Below are 18,956 nucleotides of genomic sequence, written 5' to 3' on the forward strand. Positions count from 1 at the left end.
AAAAAAAAAAAAAAAAAAAAGTAGGCTTCCTGAACAAAGACAGACATCAGTGCACTGGCTGAAGATACTTATTTTCTAAAATAATGGAAAAATTAAATTAAAAAACAATTTTCAGGTTGCTTTTTAGTATTTGTAATTGACAACAGAGTCATGGTAAAATATTTAGTTGAATACCTAAAGATAAAGCAATCTGTAATTTTGATTTTACATGAGCTAGCCTTTGTACTCAAATGATTGCTTCCAACCAGGGTATCTCAGTAACCAAAGTTACTACAAGGGGGATTTAGGAATGGTTTTCCTATAAAATAGCTTGGAGAAAATTGTACTATGAAAAAACCCCAGATATAGTGAAAATTTTTAACTGCTTTATGACAGACTAACAACAAAATCTCTTATCCCAGTGCTTCATTTCATTTAACAGTACATGAAGTTTCTTAAAGGCCAAATTTCACAATTGCTACAAAATCTCTCAGTAGGCAGAATGTGAAAGTGGAAGAAGTGTAATTGTATCCTCTCTGATTTAGAATTAACTGAAATCTGGCATGAAACTGAAACCTGCCTCAATCAAGAAGAAAAAAATGTTCTTACTTGCAGAGTTTTTAGGATCTGCCTTTCAAGAAAGCAAAACAATCTTAGATACACTTCCTTGAAAAGAGCAGAACAGATTTTTGCAGGTAACAGGAGCTAAAATTAATTACTTCTACTAAAAGAATAAAAGAGAAAAGGCACATCTGATGTTTTCTTCACTGAGACAGAACCATTTAAAAGTCCTTCTTTTAAACAGAAGCATCATGCTTTGAGCTCTTCATGCTTAAAGAATAATCCTCCAAAGAAGTTCACTCTGACACTTCCTAGAATCATGGAATGGTTTGGGCTGGAAGGATATTTTTTGCTCGATCATTTTGCTCAAAGCCCTGTCAATCCTGGCCCAGAACACTTCCAGGGATGGGGTTTCCACAACTTCCCTGGGTAACCTGTTCCAGTGCCTCACCACCCTCACTGTAGACAATTACTGGTCAAACACTGCAACAGGCTTCCCAGAGAGGTGGTCTCCCTGGAGCCTTCTCTTCTCCATTCCACAAGGCCACTAGATTAGTCAGGCACAATCTGCCCTTGGTGAAGCTGTGTTGGCTGCTTCCAGTCATGTCCCTGTTATTCATATGTTTTGACATAACTTCCATGATCTTCCCAGGCACTGATGTGAGGCTGACTGGCCACTTATTCCTGAGGTTATACTTATTACCTTTTATTTCCAGCACTTAATTCTGAACTAGCTCTGCTTTAGATCCCTACAACTCTAGATGGTTCCCTTGTCATATTCTAATTGCCATTAATCTCCTTATACAGCAAAACTCTCCTGTTTGCTGCCTGAAACATTCCTGTAGTCCTCATTTAGCCCTTCTTGGTCGAACCTATTATTTCATTTCTAGAGAACCTACTTCCCCTGCAGCTCCTCATTTCACTCCTTGCAAAGGAATTTAAAAGCCCCACAAGACTTGTGCCACTCAGAAACATTAGTGAGACTCCTCTGCAGTGAAACCACCGACTGAAGGAATTCTTTTGCCTTGTTGAACGTTGGATGAGAATCTTAGCCATTCAACAGCAGTGATGCTCTAGTAGGCTGCTGGTCTATTTGGCTGTTATCCCTCATTGATCTGAGATCGAGTGTTCCTGTTATTTGCTTGCCAGTGCAAATACCAGGTGCCAGACTCCACTTGAGACAATACCAGATAAAGTGACATCAATGAAAGTCAGAAAAATCAATCCTTAGCAACTATCAGTGCTTACATAATATTTTCTTTTAAACTCCAAAGCTACTAGGACCCATTAACATAATATGTTTTTAATGTACTTGTCTAACTATGTCATTAAGAATCTGAATAAATATCTCCCTCTCTTTATTCTGACCAAACTATTCCAAGTACCATTCCAAGTTACTGACCCTGGAGAACTTGGTGCATCAAGCAGCCAACTGTCCCATACAACATTTTGAACATACTGTTGAGAAAATGGTAGAAAGGATTTCACTATCCAATGCAATTCTAACAGTACCCCATTACTACTCATGTTGCTGTAAAGATGTCATAGCACATTGCCTTACTAGGGTGACTAACAATACCTTTTTTGGTTGGTTGGTTTGGGTTTTTTTTCCTAATTCTTAACAACAAAATTGTCAGAAGCAGAATCCTTGTCTTTTAGGACATAACTGTCTGAATGGCCATAATGAACAAAACGTCCAGGGACTCACCTCCAATGATTTGTCCTTATACAGTAACTTTCGAATGAGCTCCAAAAGATTTATCTTGTTAATCACCAGTGCATCAAACACTGCATTCAAACCCTAAGGAAACAAGAGAAAAATAACAGCATAAGATGAAGCAGCTAACCACAAATATTTTCTTTTAAATACATCTTGAATTGCACTTCTGCCATGACTTACTGTCCATCTTAATTCTGATTGCAAACAAGTAGAGAGATACATTGGTAGTAATGGTAAATGGAGCTCAGATGAGTAGAATAACATTCTACTGTAATGTGAATTCTCCTGCTACATGGAATAACCCTTCAGAGCATACCATGTACCAACAAACTAGATAACATATGCATGGTCACAACAGAATTCTGCTCTCCATCTTCTTCCCCAAATGTTCTGCAGTATAAATGCTGCAGTTAAAAGGTAAGGCTTCTATAAGTAAGGTGGAGCTTCTTCAAGCCTTCTACTTATTTTTTGTTGTACAGTATCTTTGCACTTCCAGGTTTCAGAAATACTGTTTTTAAAGGGTACAGACAAAGTCTCAGAAAGAATTAACAGAGGTATCAGGCTTGCTTTTCTAGCAATTCAGCAATAAACGCAGTGCAAGTTGCTGGGGGAAAAAAAAGCAAAGAAAAAGAAGAGTTCTACACGACATCAGCCACTACACATAAAACTAGAACATACTCTGCTTTGCAGGACTACATTTGCACATAACTACCTCCAAGCAGGCAAGCAAAATGTATAAATGTGTCCAGGGGTAATTCTATTGAGGTCACTGGCAAAAACAAACCTTAGCATTTCCACTTCAAAGTTTCAGCATATCACCATGATAATTCTTGAGTACTTATTCTATATTCCAATAATTTCAGAAATTACCTCACTGATCTAAAGACTATATAGAAAAAAACAGTAAAACTAGTTCTAGGTGAAGCAAAGAGGAGGTACACTGGGAGGCCACAAGCCCTGCAGTAACAGTCAAAGGGAAGGGACAGAAGATAAGTTGGAGTGTGGCTTGGTTCCATGCAGAAAGGCCACTTGGCAGTTAAAAAGCTTTTGGCTCACTCACATGGAGATAGAAGGTAAGAATTTTACTGAAAATCACATTCAGCCTCCAAGTAATCTTTTAAATGGGTGATTTAGCCCTTTATCCCTCTGACCTGTGCCCCTTAGCACAATAATAAATATAATCATCCTAGCAGTGCAACAGCAAACAAATAAAATCCCAAATCCAATAATAGTTCTGCATCTGCTAGCTCAAATAGTTACTTCATACTGCTAGAGTAAATAATTGCACCATGTCTTAAGACAATTCCTTATGTTTTCCTTATAGACACCTTTGAAAAACACATCACTCTACAAACATCAATAAAAAAAAATGTCCCAAATCAAGAAATTTTCTGTAATTTCTTTTCCCTTTGCTTCTGGCAACAAGAGGGTCCTTGCTGCAATGAATTTTCTGATTCTGTTGCTTATTTGTTATAGTTAAAGCTATAAATTGAATTTATTAATAAAGATATATGGCTATAAAAGGTAAAAATCACAGATGCAGCATTTCAGGTGGCCAGCTTGGTCACCCAAAACAGTATTGTCTTCATTGAAGTTATAAAAAGCCAGACCACAAGAAACACGAACAATAACTACATCTGTTTCCACAGACAGATCCTTAAATAAGGGACAAAAGGAAGAGATGCAGTACTGGAAGTGCATAGACAATGGCCCTAATTAAAATTACACTGTTCACAGAAACCAGGGGACAAAGCTTTTAAAAATGCTCTCCTCTGGTTATATCTTTGGTCATGAGCCTTCAATGAGAAGTCTGTAGTCCTGCTATCTCAAGGATTACATTCAAAAACAAGGGCAACAAAAGTGAAACTAACGCTGTAAAACCTTTAAACTTTGCAAAAATATAGGCAACCTGTTTACAAAATTTAAAGCGGAAAAACTCTACCAGATTGGCAAGGATACAATCAAAACAGATCTACTAAAATACTGCTTTTTGTCAACATGAACTAGTTTTCTGAACAGAATAAAAAGGTGTGCATGTCATCAGCTGTGGAGAAGATTAATTTCTGTAGACTTTACAACTACACCTGACAGATGTTGAGGTCAAAATTCAGTTAATAAGAGAATTCTTACCAGTATTGTAATTCCTTGTTCTTTGCACAGCATAGCTATTGCACCTAGGACAACACTCACCAGCACCCAGAATACCGAAAACGTATGTCCTTCCTTATCTGTCAAAATAAAGAATGCCATATCTTTAGGCATTTCGTATATTTAAAGGTAAATTAAAATAAGCATTAAAAAAAATAAACAGCATTTAGTATCCCAGTCTTTTCTACCAGTCAAGATCTAGATACACAGAACAAAAAGCATAGGGTACCTCCTGCAATATGCTGGCATTTGTCCCTTTACTGCAGTCAATTTCTGTTCTTGGAGACATTAGAAATCTCCCTATTTTCTCCGTGTTTTAGCTAGATTAATTAGAATGGCAGAAGCTTCACATAATTTTCACAATTTTTCATCTGCAAAGGTTAATTCCCAATATTTAGACACATTTATCATCCTTAGCTAGAGCTCTGTCATTACTGGCCATTCTCTTCCAAGCTACCATAAGAACAAGAAATTCTTTGTAATAGTTACTCATGAAGTGTCACACACAAACTGTTTTAACTGCAGTCTGGTCTACAAAGGTACAATGAGCTGCTTCTCCAGGGCTGCTGCACTTAGCAAGTACCTCTTGTCATTTTATTGTCACTGCAATAGAATGCCATGGAGCTCAAAAATGTCAGCAGCTGAGCAGAAGCAGTTAATCCTTGCAATCAGGAAAGCAGTTTTACAGCAGGGTGAGGAACTCTGGGGTTAAGAGATCAAGAGCAACTACAGCTTCTACTCAAAGAAAAAGTCTTTAAAGACTGTACCATGTAGCTGATTTTGGATACTACAAGCAGGCATATCTGAGATGAATATAAGAATAAACCCTACTTCAGGCAAGGTACCATCACACACAGAATACACAGGTATTTCACATAAAAACATGTCTGTCACAACCTCTACTCCATAGGTGCAAGCAACAGAGGGAAGCACTCTGCTCATTCAGAAGCAGTTTCTTGATTCAAGTAACAGGAGCTCTACAGGCATCACAAGAATCAATCTTTGATTTGGCATGTGAAAAAACAAAGCTGAACTCTGCATTCATTGACTGAATCCCTTTCCTACTTTCCTTGATCTCTAGAGCAGTTCTTCTCTACTTCTAAGGCAGGTTTGACCCTCAGTGCTTAAAGAGAACTGCAATAATAGTCTATGGAAAGGAGAAATGGCAAGATTAAGATATTTCACCAGAGGTAGGCATCTACACCTAAGCTAGTACATGAGGCTTTCTTTATAAGTGGTCACAAGAAGAGGACACTTTTAGGGATTAAGTCACCTTATTAAATGCAGCTGAACACCCTTCAGAGCAGTAACTCTGCACTGATGATACAAGGAAACCAGTACACTACCTCAAGTGTTTTTGGGGTCAGATACAAATCATAACCGTAATTGTGAAAAGGATCTGCTGACATTGGCCTCCTCTTTCATTTTGAACCAGGCTACTTCTTCTGTAGCAGAGCTCTCTAAACTTTTAATACAAATATGTCAAAGAATAGGTTTTGAGGTTACTTCTAACACTCCTTTCTTACCTAAGACTTCTAAAGTTTCAACAGAGTGAATACTAAGATGTTTGAGCTTCATTGTTGCAATACATAGAGGGCATTTGATCCTTCTCCCTCCACTCCAAACTTTGTCTCCAGAGGTGAGGTAAGACTTAACATTAGACATGCAAATGTTATAAAGATAAAAGAAAGCCTTCTTTTAGGAAAGAAGTCATACACATCTGAATAATGCCAAAACAAAGCAAGAAAATACAAAATACATAATGACTAAAGAGACATTGGAAATAGAAGAATTAAAATGCAATGGGGAAATTCCAGCCCACATCAATTATGCAGAAGAACAGCTGAGGATTGTAATTCATGGAAGAAAGAGCTTTAATGTTCATTCTATGAGTATTGCTATGAAAGAAATAATTCTCTCTAAATACATCCCTTCAAGAAGCTCTTCACTTTTCAGACTTTGCAGTGCAACTGACTGTTCAGTCAGTTCTTGAAAACCAGGTGGGTATTTTTGTTTGGTTTTGGGTTTTTTTAATGTAGAAATCAACTAGCACAGAGAATGCAAGGATAGAAGGCAAAGTAATTGACTGTGTTCACAAAATGACCATCAATCATCCTTAGTAAGTGTAAAAAGGAAAATAGTGGAGACAGCCAATGGACTTTATTTATGGAAGTAGACCATTGAGAGGTATTCAGTACACAAATACAAATTATCTTAACAGAGAAGATAGTGGGAAGTATATATAGTAATAGACCAGCTGGCAATTCAGAAATGCTTTGATGATTCAAAATATAAGAGTCATAGTAAAAAGGGAACTAGGTCAAATCATCAAGGACGTATAATAGCAGCACATTCATACAGAAAAACTAACACAGAAAGGTCACATCACAAAATGAGAAAAGGTAATGTATATAAAGAACAAAAGCCAACAACTCCATAGATATATTAGTAAGAACAGTAGTGAGGAATGAGTTATTCCAATACTCATTGAGAAATAAAATGGACAATGCCAAGAAAACAGAAGTGTTCTGTGCCTTTTTCCTTCATTTTTTTCCCAAAAAGGTCAGTTGCAATCAGATGGCAAGTACAGCATCAGCAGATAGAGAGGAAGAACAAAAGCAAAAATAGTGAACTACAAGACACAGAATTCATAGAGAAATTAATCTGTTTTAAATTACAATTGGTTACATTCACTTCAACGGTCCTATACAATCCAGAGTAAACTCAACTGCTACCTCTGAGAAATCATAAAAAATACATGAGAATCCAGGAGTTTGAAATAAAATAAAACAATACCTACATGTCTACTTCTGAAAAGGAACAAAAATATTAAAGGATACAAAGCTAAGCTGACTGGTCAAAATTACAAAAAATCACTACACCTAGACAAAATATTTTCTAGGTGACACTGAAATATAAAAGAATATGATTAATTGTTTGCCAAATATTTTAGTCATTTATTTAGGACTAAGTATAACTTCTGACTTGGACAGAAAAAAAAAAGTCTTCCTGATAAAAGGAAATCTGTAAATATCCTATAGCTTGACTTTGCAAAGGCATGAGGATACCACTGGAAGCAGTGTGAAATATGCCAGAAAAAAAATATGGGCTGCATGAAGCTGTTACAGAATGGGTACAAATAACAGCTGGAGAACTACAGAAAGATACTTGCTGGCTGTGAAAAAAATGTAAAGGTAACATTCTGTACTGGATTCTTCCTTTGTCCTTACTTCATCTGAATGATGGAATAAAAAATATGCTTATTAAGACCAGAAGTGCTGCCAGGCAATGGCCAGGAAGCATACAAAGGAGAAGTCAGAATTCCATTGACAAACTGGAAAAACCACAGAATCATATAATAGCTTGGTTTGGAAGGGACCTTATGGGTCATCTGATTCCAAACCCCTGCTATGGCATGATTCCATGCCCCCTTCCACTAGACCAGGTTGCTCAGAGCCCCATCCAATCTGGCCTGGAGAAATGGTCTAGCAAAATAAAAGGAAACGGAAGCATTCAATAGGCACATGCTCAAAGGGTGCATAAGTTTGTCTTGTGAACATCCCAAGTCTCAGATGTAAGAAATGTCTCAGCCTGCCCAGCAAAGTCAATTTTAATCATGGACTTGCAAAGATGATAAAACCACACAGCAAAGAAAAATAAAATTGAGCATCAAAGACCTGGACTTCTGTAAGGCCTTTGACACAGTCTCCCATGAGATCCTCACAGAGAAGCTGTTGCTGAACAGGCTGGATGTGCAGACAGTAAAGTAAACTGAAAACTATCTGAATGGCTTGTCCAAAGGGTGGTGGTCAGTGGTGCAAAGTCTAACTGAAGGCCAGTGTGCTCAGGGGTCAAGACTGGGTCCAGTCCTATTCAACATCTTCATTAATGACTTGGATGATGGGGCAGAGGGCACCCTCAGCACATTTGATGAGGGCACCGAGCTGGGAGGAGGGGCTGATACACCAGAGGGTCGTGCTGCCATACAGGAGGACATTGTCAGGCTGGAGGAATGGTCTGGCAGGAACCTCATATGGTTTAATGAGTGGAACTGCAAAATCCTGCAGTAAAGCCTCCTGGACAATTGGCTCTAGGTGATCTCGTGTGGGAAAAGTCAGCTCAGGTGACCTCAAGGCCCCTCCAACAACTCTGTGATTGTGTAAACAAGATCTCCTCCTGAAAAGCACAATCTCAGTTCCTTTGTTTTCTTTTGCAGGCTCAAAAAATCAACAATTTTACAGAGAATTGTAATATTATAAAAATTCATCAGTGATTAAATTTCAGAGAGAAAGAATTTCAATTCAGAAACATTTTATTTCATGCTTGTTCCTGGGTCAATATACACAACACCCCTCCATTCCCACCACCCCCTGCCTCAACTGCAGAAATCTCAGTAACTAGGCTGGCAAAATAGATACAAAACACCATCATTCAGCAATGCCTTCATTTTTTTTTCTTTTTTTTAAACAATGATTTGAAAATGTAAAGCTCGGTATAACATGCCAACAGAAGTAATGAGTCTAACAAAGCATATTCCCCTAATATGGCGCTGCTTCCCACCAGAAAAATCTTGTGTCAGAAAACGAAACCAATCTCTCATTGGCACCTGTGCCTGGTTGAAACTGGTATGCCATATTGTGAGTGGGCATTTTGCCACTCTAACAGATGGACAAAATTGTAAGCATGCCAGAGAAATAGAGTACTTGCTTATTTTTTTTAAAGCTGGAAAAATATAGTGTTTCTACACAAACCCAAAAAGCATTGCTCAGATGGTTCCTCTTTAGGTGTACATGAAGTCTGAAAGTTGAGGGAATTCAATAAAATACCTATGTAAACCATAAACAAGCCATGAGAGCTCCTCCATTTAGACTGCTAGACTTGAGTATAAGCATTTGTAGGGCAAGGATGCATACATAAAGTGTTTTACAGTGTAGAATTGACTGATCCTAAATTTACAGGCAACACATTGACAGTGCACTTAAACACTAATCCTATTTCAAGAGACCTTATTTTCTCGTGTCTTAAATCCACAAGTCAATGAAAACAAACTCCTTAGAAGTGAAGGATATGAAGAAAATGCCACATTTAAACTACCAAGCTTAGTTTTATTGTAAAGCCAAACTAACAATATCCAAAGCAATTACTACCAATTCAGACTTTAGGCATTCAACATTTCCTTCTTCAAACCCAGCTGAGCAACTTAAGAGTCAGCCAGGTCACAGCTTGCAGCAGTTTAAGGAGTCACAATCTTCAGGTGAAACACAGCCACTGATTCTATGAAAGCACCTACTCCTCTGAAGGTTGAGGCAAAGTAAGTTATGTTGAGCTCCTGCAGGAAGTTTTATTTTTTTAACTAAAATAGATCACAAACACTCATAATATTCCATTAATATGCCTTGTCTGTGAAGATGGTGTCCAACTAAATTGCCACAAATATTCTTCTAACCCAGCTCTAAGATTTTCCTGCTCATGAATTGCTACACAAAGGGGGAAGAATTAGTTAGTCTTAAAAGATCACATATGAATCCACTTTTAGAATTAAATTAAGCCCAAGATCTTCTTGTGTGTCTCCAAATGTACATACTACTGCAGCTCAGCATGTCACTTAATGATATTACAGTAGGAAATGCCATTTCTAAACATATCCAGCCATCTCAAACTCAACCTAGGGGCCACACTGAAGGAAGCATCTATCCTCTGAATTACAACATCTTGCAGAAGTGAAAGTTAGCATTGATTCTACCAGAAAAAAGGTCATTGTGTTTCCTCAGCCAATGAAAATTATAAAATGTTTAGGCTTTTCACTTACAGCTACTCCCTCCCAATGTGTTTAAATATGAACAGTAGGGCACGAAGTTGAAAAATCAGGGCCCACATGTTTAACAATAGCAAACACCTCTAGACCAACTGCACCATAGCTAACAAATTCCCCATATCTTTACAATGATCTCTTTCACACAGGAAACTTAAATGTTTCAAATCTGTAGGAAAACTTCCCTAATATAAACCTCCAATTTTCACAAAACCCATCGCTATTTTGCATGCTTTATTAAATTACCAATGAACTAGTAGATGATTAATTGACATCTACACAGAACAAAACAAAACAGAAACACACAACCAGAACAAAGTCATTTTTAGATGTCATAGCATATGAGCAAAGAGTTGGTCCCGTATTTAATATCTACACCAATATTATTCACATGGACCAAGTCATGAACTCCTCATTTTGCATTACTCAGAGACAGCCAATGCAGATGGCAAATACATGCAACTGGATCACTGTCAAAACTGAAGACAAAGGAAGGCAAAAATGAACACTACAGCAGTTTTAAATTGCCTTACGAATTCCCAGAGAAGCTGCATTAAAATTCAACAAAGTTAATAACCCACAATTCCCTTCAGAACATACCTAAACAGTTGTCAGCTCTTGCTGTCTCCAAAGCCTATGCAGTGGATTTGTCCCCACAGTTGTGTTTAAAACAGCAGGACAGAATGAGAACAACAGATTAGTTCCTTGCAATTATAAATGTTATCCTTTCAAAGATGCTAACTTCAAAAACGGTATACTGGGAAAAAGTAACAGAATTGTAGAACTTCAGTAAGACATAATTATAGCCCACATAATTAAATGACTATACTTAAAAAAAAAATAAAAAAGCTTCAGATTCTGGCTAAAAGGAACTGTCTACCCAAAAATCCACTGAAACCACAAATAAATCAGGTAACCAAGCTGCAGTATATCTTTAGCTTTACAAAAACCATTATTTTCCTTTGGAAGTTTTCCAGCCTGACACTGATATTTTTCTGATTTCCTGATTGTTCTCCTATTACATATACTTTCCCCATAGTACTTCTAAATCCTCCTCAGACATTTTATGACTTCCTACTCCCACGCAAAAAAAAAATTATAAATCTTTATATTCATTTTCTCAAGTGAAAATAAGCACTAACCAGTCTCTCACATATGATTTTTGACTCCTTTTCTTTAAAGAATGACAATTCATTAACTGTGTCTAAACTATTGAAACATTACCAGATTTTTTAAATTCAGTCATACATAAATTTCATATTGTCTTGCTGCAAGAGTAGTCATGTTCTTTATTAGAAACTTACATAATCTATCTGATAATAGTATTAGAATGCTGCTGGTAGCCAAACAATTTATGTTACTGACCCAGCCATATCAGTGGCATCACATCAGGCTTTTCAATGTTTGTTTTACTGTGATGCTCTCTTAAAGTCAATGAAATAATATCAAACTGGCATCAAACATGTTTTGGTAACTATATTCAAAAGATAATACAAATGGAGTCCACAAATCTTTTACGTGCTCCAAAACAGTCACACTACAATGCATCTATTAGTAACAATTAAACAAACAAAAAAAAATAACATTTGATAATTCTTCTCCTACACTTGTAAAAATTTGGTGAGCTAAGCTCTATATAAATGTGACAGCCAAATCCAGGGACCAAGACACACACAGTTGATCTACAGTTTAGGGCCATGCTTGCCTTTAATATACGAAAAGCTCAGCAGGACAAAAGGAAAAAGGATGTTAGAACAAACTGGTACAATCCACTTCTGTGAAGGATCACCATAAAGCATCTCTATTTGATTAGGAACATAAACCTGATACAGAGGGGTTTTTGGTTGTTTTCTCCCTCTCTTTCTCACAAAGAAAGACTATTTCAAAGATAAATTACCTTCTTGGGCTGACCTAGAAAATGATGTAATAACAGCTCTTGCTCCAGAACTAGTAACATGCATGGGCACTATCACAGACATTCTGGATCTTGTAGATTTAACATAAGGGGAACAACATTCTAAGAGAAGAAAAAGTACTTTTTCTTTGCTGCTTAGGAGACATTGTATAAATCTGCTTTTTAAATTATGTGTTTATAATATTTTATATTTTATAAAATAATATAAAATAAATATAAAATATAATATAATATATTATAATTATAATAATATAGTATATTATATATATTATAATATATAATATAAAAATATATAATATTTTATAATTTATATTTTTAAAAGGCATGTTCTTGTATTCACAGTGAGACCAGCTTACATTTGGGATTCACTCCCTCAATCTATTCAAAGTCAAACTCCACTAAAGACAGATAAAAGTTTTTCACTCCTTATTTAACCTATTATTTGAGTGTACCTAGAAGAACTGTTCACAAAAGAAGGAAATTCATATCAAGGGTAATATTTTTATTTACTTTGCAAACCCACTGAAAAGTCACATTCTACCACAGTCATTTCCCCATATTTGGTTACCTTTTCCTAAAACCTTTCATACAAAGAATCACAGGAACAGTTCAGTTTGGAAGGGGCCTCCAGAGATCACCAGGCCAAATCTTTTTAGGAAAGGGAGCCTAGACGAGATCACCTAGAACCCTGTCCAAATGCATCTTGAAAACCTCCAGTCATGGGGACTCTGCCACATCTCTGGGGAGACTGTTTCAGTGATTGATTGCTCTTGCTGTAAAAAAAATTCTTCCTTACATCAAGGTGAAACCTTTCCCAGTGCAACTGCACCATTGTCCCTTGTCTTTGTCATGTAGCTCCTTGAGAAGAGACAGCCTCCATTCTCCCAAAACTGCCCTTTCCAATACAGACATGCCCCTTTCCTACACAAGCACTCATGTTCAAACAGCTGCAGATTGGACCAACCTCGCCTCCACAATGAAAAAAAAAAATTATAATAAGGGCAGCAAGTAAAACTGCTTATTGTCTTTGGTGGGGTTCAGATAGAAGATAGATGGATATGTTGTTTGGAATGGCAATGACAAGCTGGAGGAATGGGCCTCATGAAAATCAAACACAACACCATGCAACAATTAAGGCCTGGGCAGCAACTCTGCAGAAAAAGCTCTGGAGTGCCCGGTTGATAAGGTCCTGGCTGATGAGTCAGTAGCCTTTGCAGCAATCAAGGTGAAAGACTCAAGTATGTAACTTGGATACAAATTCTTGTGTACAGACAAACTTCTAAACTTCTTCAAGTTGCTGAGGGAAAAACAGGCAGTGAAGGTGACAGTAAACATTGAAAACTGACCTGAAAGACAATGCTGGCAGACTGTAATTTTCCTTGGCAAAATTGCTTAAAAGACACATTTACTCCCCTATTATGATGTAATGCTGAATAAAAATTAGTATGCTTAATATCTTGTCTTTGAACATTCTCCTTCTTCTGTTTCAAGGAAACAAATTTCAGTCCAAGGATATTACATTGACGCCGATTTCTAAAAGCTATTAAACTGGCCTTCAGAAGTTGAAGAGCATCCTTAACCAGAATATGCATCCTTAATCATTCCCAAGATGTCCTCTATAACATAATTAGAGGGTCCTATATAATTATCTCCAGTGGTCATCCTAAGAATTTGGCTCTTGAGTTCTTCAAGCAAAGATTATTACCCCTGCCATATAAGCCTACCTGTCTACCCAATACATAGGAAAACAGATAAGGCAGTATTTTGATTTATCTATCTTATTCTACCCACTAATAGAAGAAACATCATAAGCACAATCATATCCAATAAAATAGGTGAGAAAAGAATAAACAAACCAGCAAGAACCCAAGGCAAATTTTCATCAAGAAATCATTAGCTCAGTTGAAAGAAATTAAACCTACTCAAATGGAAGAAAAATATAGCCAAAGTAAACAGGAATCATCTTAAGTAACATTTGAAATGGCAAGATAAACTTATTATATCAGTAATAGAAATATGCACAATAGTTCCAAACAATCTAAACTGAACCAGCAGGAGCTGTTCACAGCATCTCACAGCTCTCTGTGGACTAACTCACTCCCCTCAGCCCACACTGAGGGCTCTGTGATGCCTTAACTATGCTGTGAAGCCAGATCACCAAGTCAGCTCAGGTGCCTCTGAAATACCCTGCCAGCTCTGGTTAATCATTACAGGCCATGCCTATTGAACAACAGACAAGCTCTTCACAACACATTTCCTTGTGGGTTCACTAAATGAGTCCTGTATTTCATGTGGTAGAGCACATTCAGATACCAGACTGCATGTCCTGCATTGCTTTTCAGTCATGAACTTATGCCTTCTTGTGTGCTTATTTAACAGAGCCCCCAAAATTTCTTCACAACTGCATTTGAACTGCCAACCTGCATTCAGATCAAATAATACCAGAGATCTGAAAGCTCACTTGAAAAAACATCTACCAAGGAATTGCTCAAGTTAAACACAGCTGTCTTACAAAAATTCTATGAGTAACACTATATTCAGCATATGCCAGCACTTGCATATTGCAGGAATTTAGAAGGCTTAGTCATAGGCATAATTCTTTGCAATCCATTATAAATACAAGTAACTTTCTGAAAAGTTGACTCCAATTTAAGACATCCCAACATAATGGCAGAAAAAGTAGTAAAATATTTAAGCATGTACATTTGTAGGTTTGATTTTTTTCTAAAATACTTCTTAAAATACTTCATTAAACTTCTAAACAATAAAATATTTAGCAAATAAGCCTATCAATAAAGTAGACTTTTCTTAAATTAAATTCAGTGTTTTACAAGAATTAGGGACAGCAACCTTTTCAGAATTTCTAACAATACCTGCTAAAGCAGGTTTTTAAAAAAAATATTTTACGAGGGTAAACAAATCAATCTGACATTTAAAATTTTGCTATACTTCACTGAAATGTACAAATGCTGAAAATATACACAATAGAAAATCAAAGGGGCAAACAGAATGCTTACTTTCTCTAAATGCTTTACAGTAGCCAAGGAATGACAACAAGAAGAACAGGGCACACAGTAGATCTGCTCTGCCAACAATCCCAGCAACCTTAAAAAAAAAAAAAATAAAGAAGTTTCAAATTATCAGATTTTTATTCTTAGAAAACCTGAAGTAAAGGAACACATACAAAGTAAAATATATACTGGAATATAACAGTATCACTTTTTTTCCTTTAACTTGGTTTACCAGATTAGTTATATCCAGTTTTTAAGATGCATCCTATTTTTTACTGCATATTGATTAGTATCAACTACATAAATAGTTCAGCTTTGCCTTATGAAAATTTTAGTTTATGGAATTTTTTTCTTTAAGAAATGAAAGAGGAGTTCACTGAATAAAATTTAGACTCTACACAATTCCATCTGTTTTTTGGATCAAATTGCATTTCAGCAGAACACTTAGAAAACATGGAAATATAAACCAGTTTGGATTGGAAGTGACTTTAAATACCATTGCCTTCCAAACCCTCTGCCTTTCACTAGACCAGGTTTCTCAGAGCTCCATCCAACCTGGCTGTGAACACTTCCAGGGGTGGGGCATCTACAGCTTTTCTGGGCAACCTGTGCCAATGCCTCACCACCCTTACACTAAAGAATTTCCTCCTAATACCTAATCTAAATCTACTCTCTTTCGATTTGAAGCCATTACATGGCTTGGAAGCCAAACATCCTGAACCACAATTAAATTGGCAGCTCTGCTGAAACACAAATCAAAACTGTTCACTTTCAGAAGACAAGCCAGCCTTCAAATTGCAGTCTGAACACTCAGAATGGACAAATAGCTTCCAGCTTGCAGATTCAGGGGGAAAAAAAAATCCCCCTCTGGCACTCTTTTGTGTTATATTAACTGACTGCATTAGAGCTACCCCCAACTGCATCTTGAAACAGAAGCTGTACTAATACAAAATGATGAGAAGCACATCCTGGGACCTCTGTACTTGAGATCTGTGCCAGCCTACTTAAATCAAGTGCAGTCTCAGAGCTATCTGTAAGGTTTGGTCCAAGTCTCTGAAATGTATTTACAATAACTTGCTGAGACAGGACAAGACACTTTTGGATCTTCAATTCTCAATTACACGAGTATAACAGGATAACGCCACAATTTTTTTTTTTTGTGAAAATCATGACATGGAGCTGGTAGGGGGACTGTATAGGCCCTGATGTTGGAACCTCACTGGAACATACACCCAGAGCAAAGATCATGGAAATACTCCTTATTTTTCAGTCTAGCTCTGCTTCCTGGAGTGCTGAGTTCCATGTTTTCAGGAGATGTACAGAAGCAGGGCAGAACAGTTAGAGGTTTTCTTTTTAATTTCACTTTTTGTGATCATATTTCAGGGACAAAAGCAGAAATTTCAGTTCTTGTATAGTATACCAGTTGTCCCATTTTGTGTGTGGAACAGAAAGAAGAAACCAAAAAAAGAAAAGGGTATTTTTTTGCGTCAGGGTAACATGATGGAGCAACTATTTCTAAATAACATCACAGAAAGAGAAGTGTAGAGCCATGAGACTATGACTGATTCCACTGCAGAAACACTCTCTCACTTTTACCCTCAGCTTCACTTGAGCACTGTAAAAGAAGAAACTGCTGGACTCCTAAATTCAGTTCAGGAGAACTTTTTGATTTATCTACAGCTGTGCACCTAACTTTTCTGCTGCTTCTTATTCTATCACACAAAGGAATTATGAGAATTAACTCAATAGCTGCGGAGTGCTTTGAAAGGTGAAAATAATGAAGTGTCAGAGCTTCAGGAGCCGCTCTTCCTAATGAGATAAAAGTTAAGGTGAGCTGACAATTTCGAAAATAAATGTCCACTTGTTACAGCAAAGAGATTAAGGGGCTAATAACGCACATGGCCTCAGATGACTCCAACAGCAAAACGTTACCTAAAATGCAAGATAAGGCATATAGATTCTGATAAGAAGGCAAACAAAGGAAAAAAAACAAGCCAGTTTTAAATTAGTATCAGATATATTCTTATGTCCATGATTCATTTAGCATTTCATCACTGAAGTGTTACAAAGAATAGGTCTTTTTTAGAGCAGAGAACTATAGCACAAGAGTATTTACTTGTAGGTAGGAAAATTATAGTGTTTTACTTACACAGGTACTGAAAGCATTGCACCTTTCAATATCTGTTTTACGTGACAGTTTGTTTTGCTGTATAAACCAAAACCCAAAGCAGAAAACAGACAGATTCTTCACAATTTTATGTCAAAATATGTCATCTTATTTCAAAAACCAGGCTGTCGGATACTTGAAACTCACAGGTTTAAAATCATAAGGAATGCTTTTTAAGAGATGCTGCCAGACTCACACTCATCCTAGAACTGTAGCAGCATAATGATTTCTTCATTGGAGAAGATTTATTATTCATCATGTAAATATTAAGAGGCTTTTTTTCGTTCCTGGATTTTAGAAGAGGCCTGATATATAAGCGTGCTACCTTTTCCCCCTCTTTTTCCACTGTTTGCCTGAAACATTTGCAAGTCTTCAAATATGCAAGCAGAACACACAACTTGTAATTTATTTGATATGACAGAGGGCTGATTAATATTCTCATACTGATTTAAATATATTTTTAGAGTCAAATGGAATGAAGAATAAATTTATGGATATTGATAAAGAGGGCAATAGTAGGTCTACTACAAAGCTAAGACTCAAGTGAGATTTCTCTTTACATGTCAGAACATCAAAAGCACTGAAGACTTGTTTTACTTTACTCTGACATCTAAAACTGGTTTTGGAGAACAAATATGAGGGGCCCTTCTGACACAGTGCACTCTCACAAAGAAGTTATTGCACAGGCGAGTGAACACCAGAGAATGATTGTCAAGATGTTTTAGCCACACTGCCAGAAAAGGTGCCAAATTACTAATGCATAACTCTGCACCATCTCTAGGTCTTCAATACATGCAAGGCCTCCAGTCAGCTGAGAGCACAGCTTTCAATAACTTTTTCCCCACCACTCATGAGCAGAGTAAATGCAAGAAGCCAAAACCATGGCATATTGTGCATAAACGAAAACTCAGTGGCACATACGTAGAATCTGCACTGTAGGATTCACTGTTGATTGCTAGGACAATCAGAATTAAGGCTAGTACTTTTTTCTGTAGCTCAGACCTTCCAAATTCAAACAAAAACCCAAAAAACTTTCCTTTATTGTGATAATTTTATATTTCATTTATTCCTCATGACAAGATCAAGAAATCAGTGGCAACATTCAGCAAGTCCACTGGCATAAGGCCATAAGATTTTCTTAACTACAAGCGCAAAAAAGCTTTTTAAAAACACCACCTTCTCTTCACAGAATTCCCCCACAAGGACTTTGCTTTTTGGTCAAACATATTAACTGATTGCTATACATGTGCCATGCTTCTATTCTGCATCTTTACATCTTTGTTTTTGCCTGCACTGTTAAAGGGCCCAGTACTGTCAAATTTGTGTTCCCCATGTAAATAATTACAGACTATGATTTAAAAAAAAATCCTTTAATCTTCTTCTTCATATTAAAAATATAAACCCAGTTTGATCTTTCATGAAACAGGATGATTTCCAGCCCTTTAATCACTTTCATGGCTCTTCTGAGCACTCTAAATTTTTTCCAGTGTTGTGCTTGCAGCACGGATGCAAAACTGGATGCAGTATTCTAATAGTCACATACAAAGTTCATTAGAGTGCCCCTACTCCAGTTTTAAAACTCTTTGTTTTTTTATCAATGCAAATGGAAATTAAAAGTAATTAGGGGAATCCAGGAGGTAGGG

At 36.8% G+C, this 18,956-nt stretch overlaps 1 protein-coding gene across 2 annotated transcripts in view; it reads right to left on the reverse strand.

Moving 5' to 3' along the window:
- Positions 1-18,956, reverse strand: part of TMTC4 (transmembrane O-mannosyltransferase targeting cadherins 4) — a 54,004-nt gene that overhangs the window by 25,370 nt on the left and 9,678 nt on the right. For both annotated transcript variants that reach the window (XM_014873354.2, XM_014873353.2), the window contains 3 exons: positions 15,153-15,240; positions 4,391-4,488; positions 2,249-2,341 (listed from right to left, as the gene is read on the reverse strand). In XM_014873354.2, coding sequence (XP_014728840.1) covers positions 2,249-2,341; positions 4,391-4,488; positions 15,153-15,240 — 279 coding nt within the window. The remainder of the gene's footprint in view (positions 1-2,248; positions 2,342-4,390; positions 4,489-15,152; positions 15,241-18,956) is intronic.

Source organism: Sturnus vulgaris, chromosome 2 (genome assembly GCF_052056855.1).
Source record: "Sturnus vulgaris isolate bStuVul1 chromosome 2, bStuVul1.hap1, whole genome shotgun sequence".
NCBI classification, from domain to species: domain Eukaryota; kingdom Metazoa; phylum Chordata; class Aves; order Passeriformes; family Sturnidae; genus Sturnus; species Sturnus vulgaris.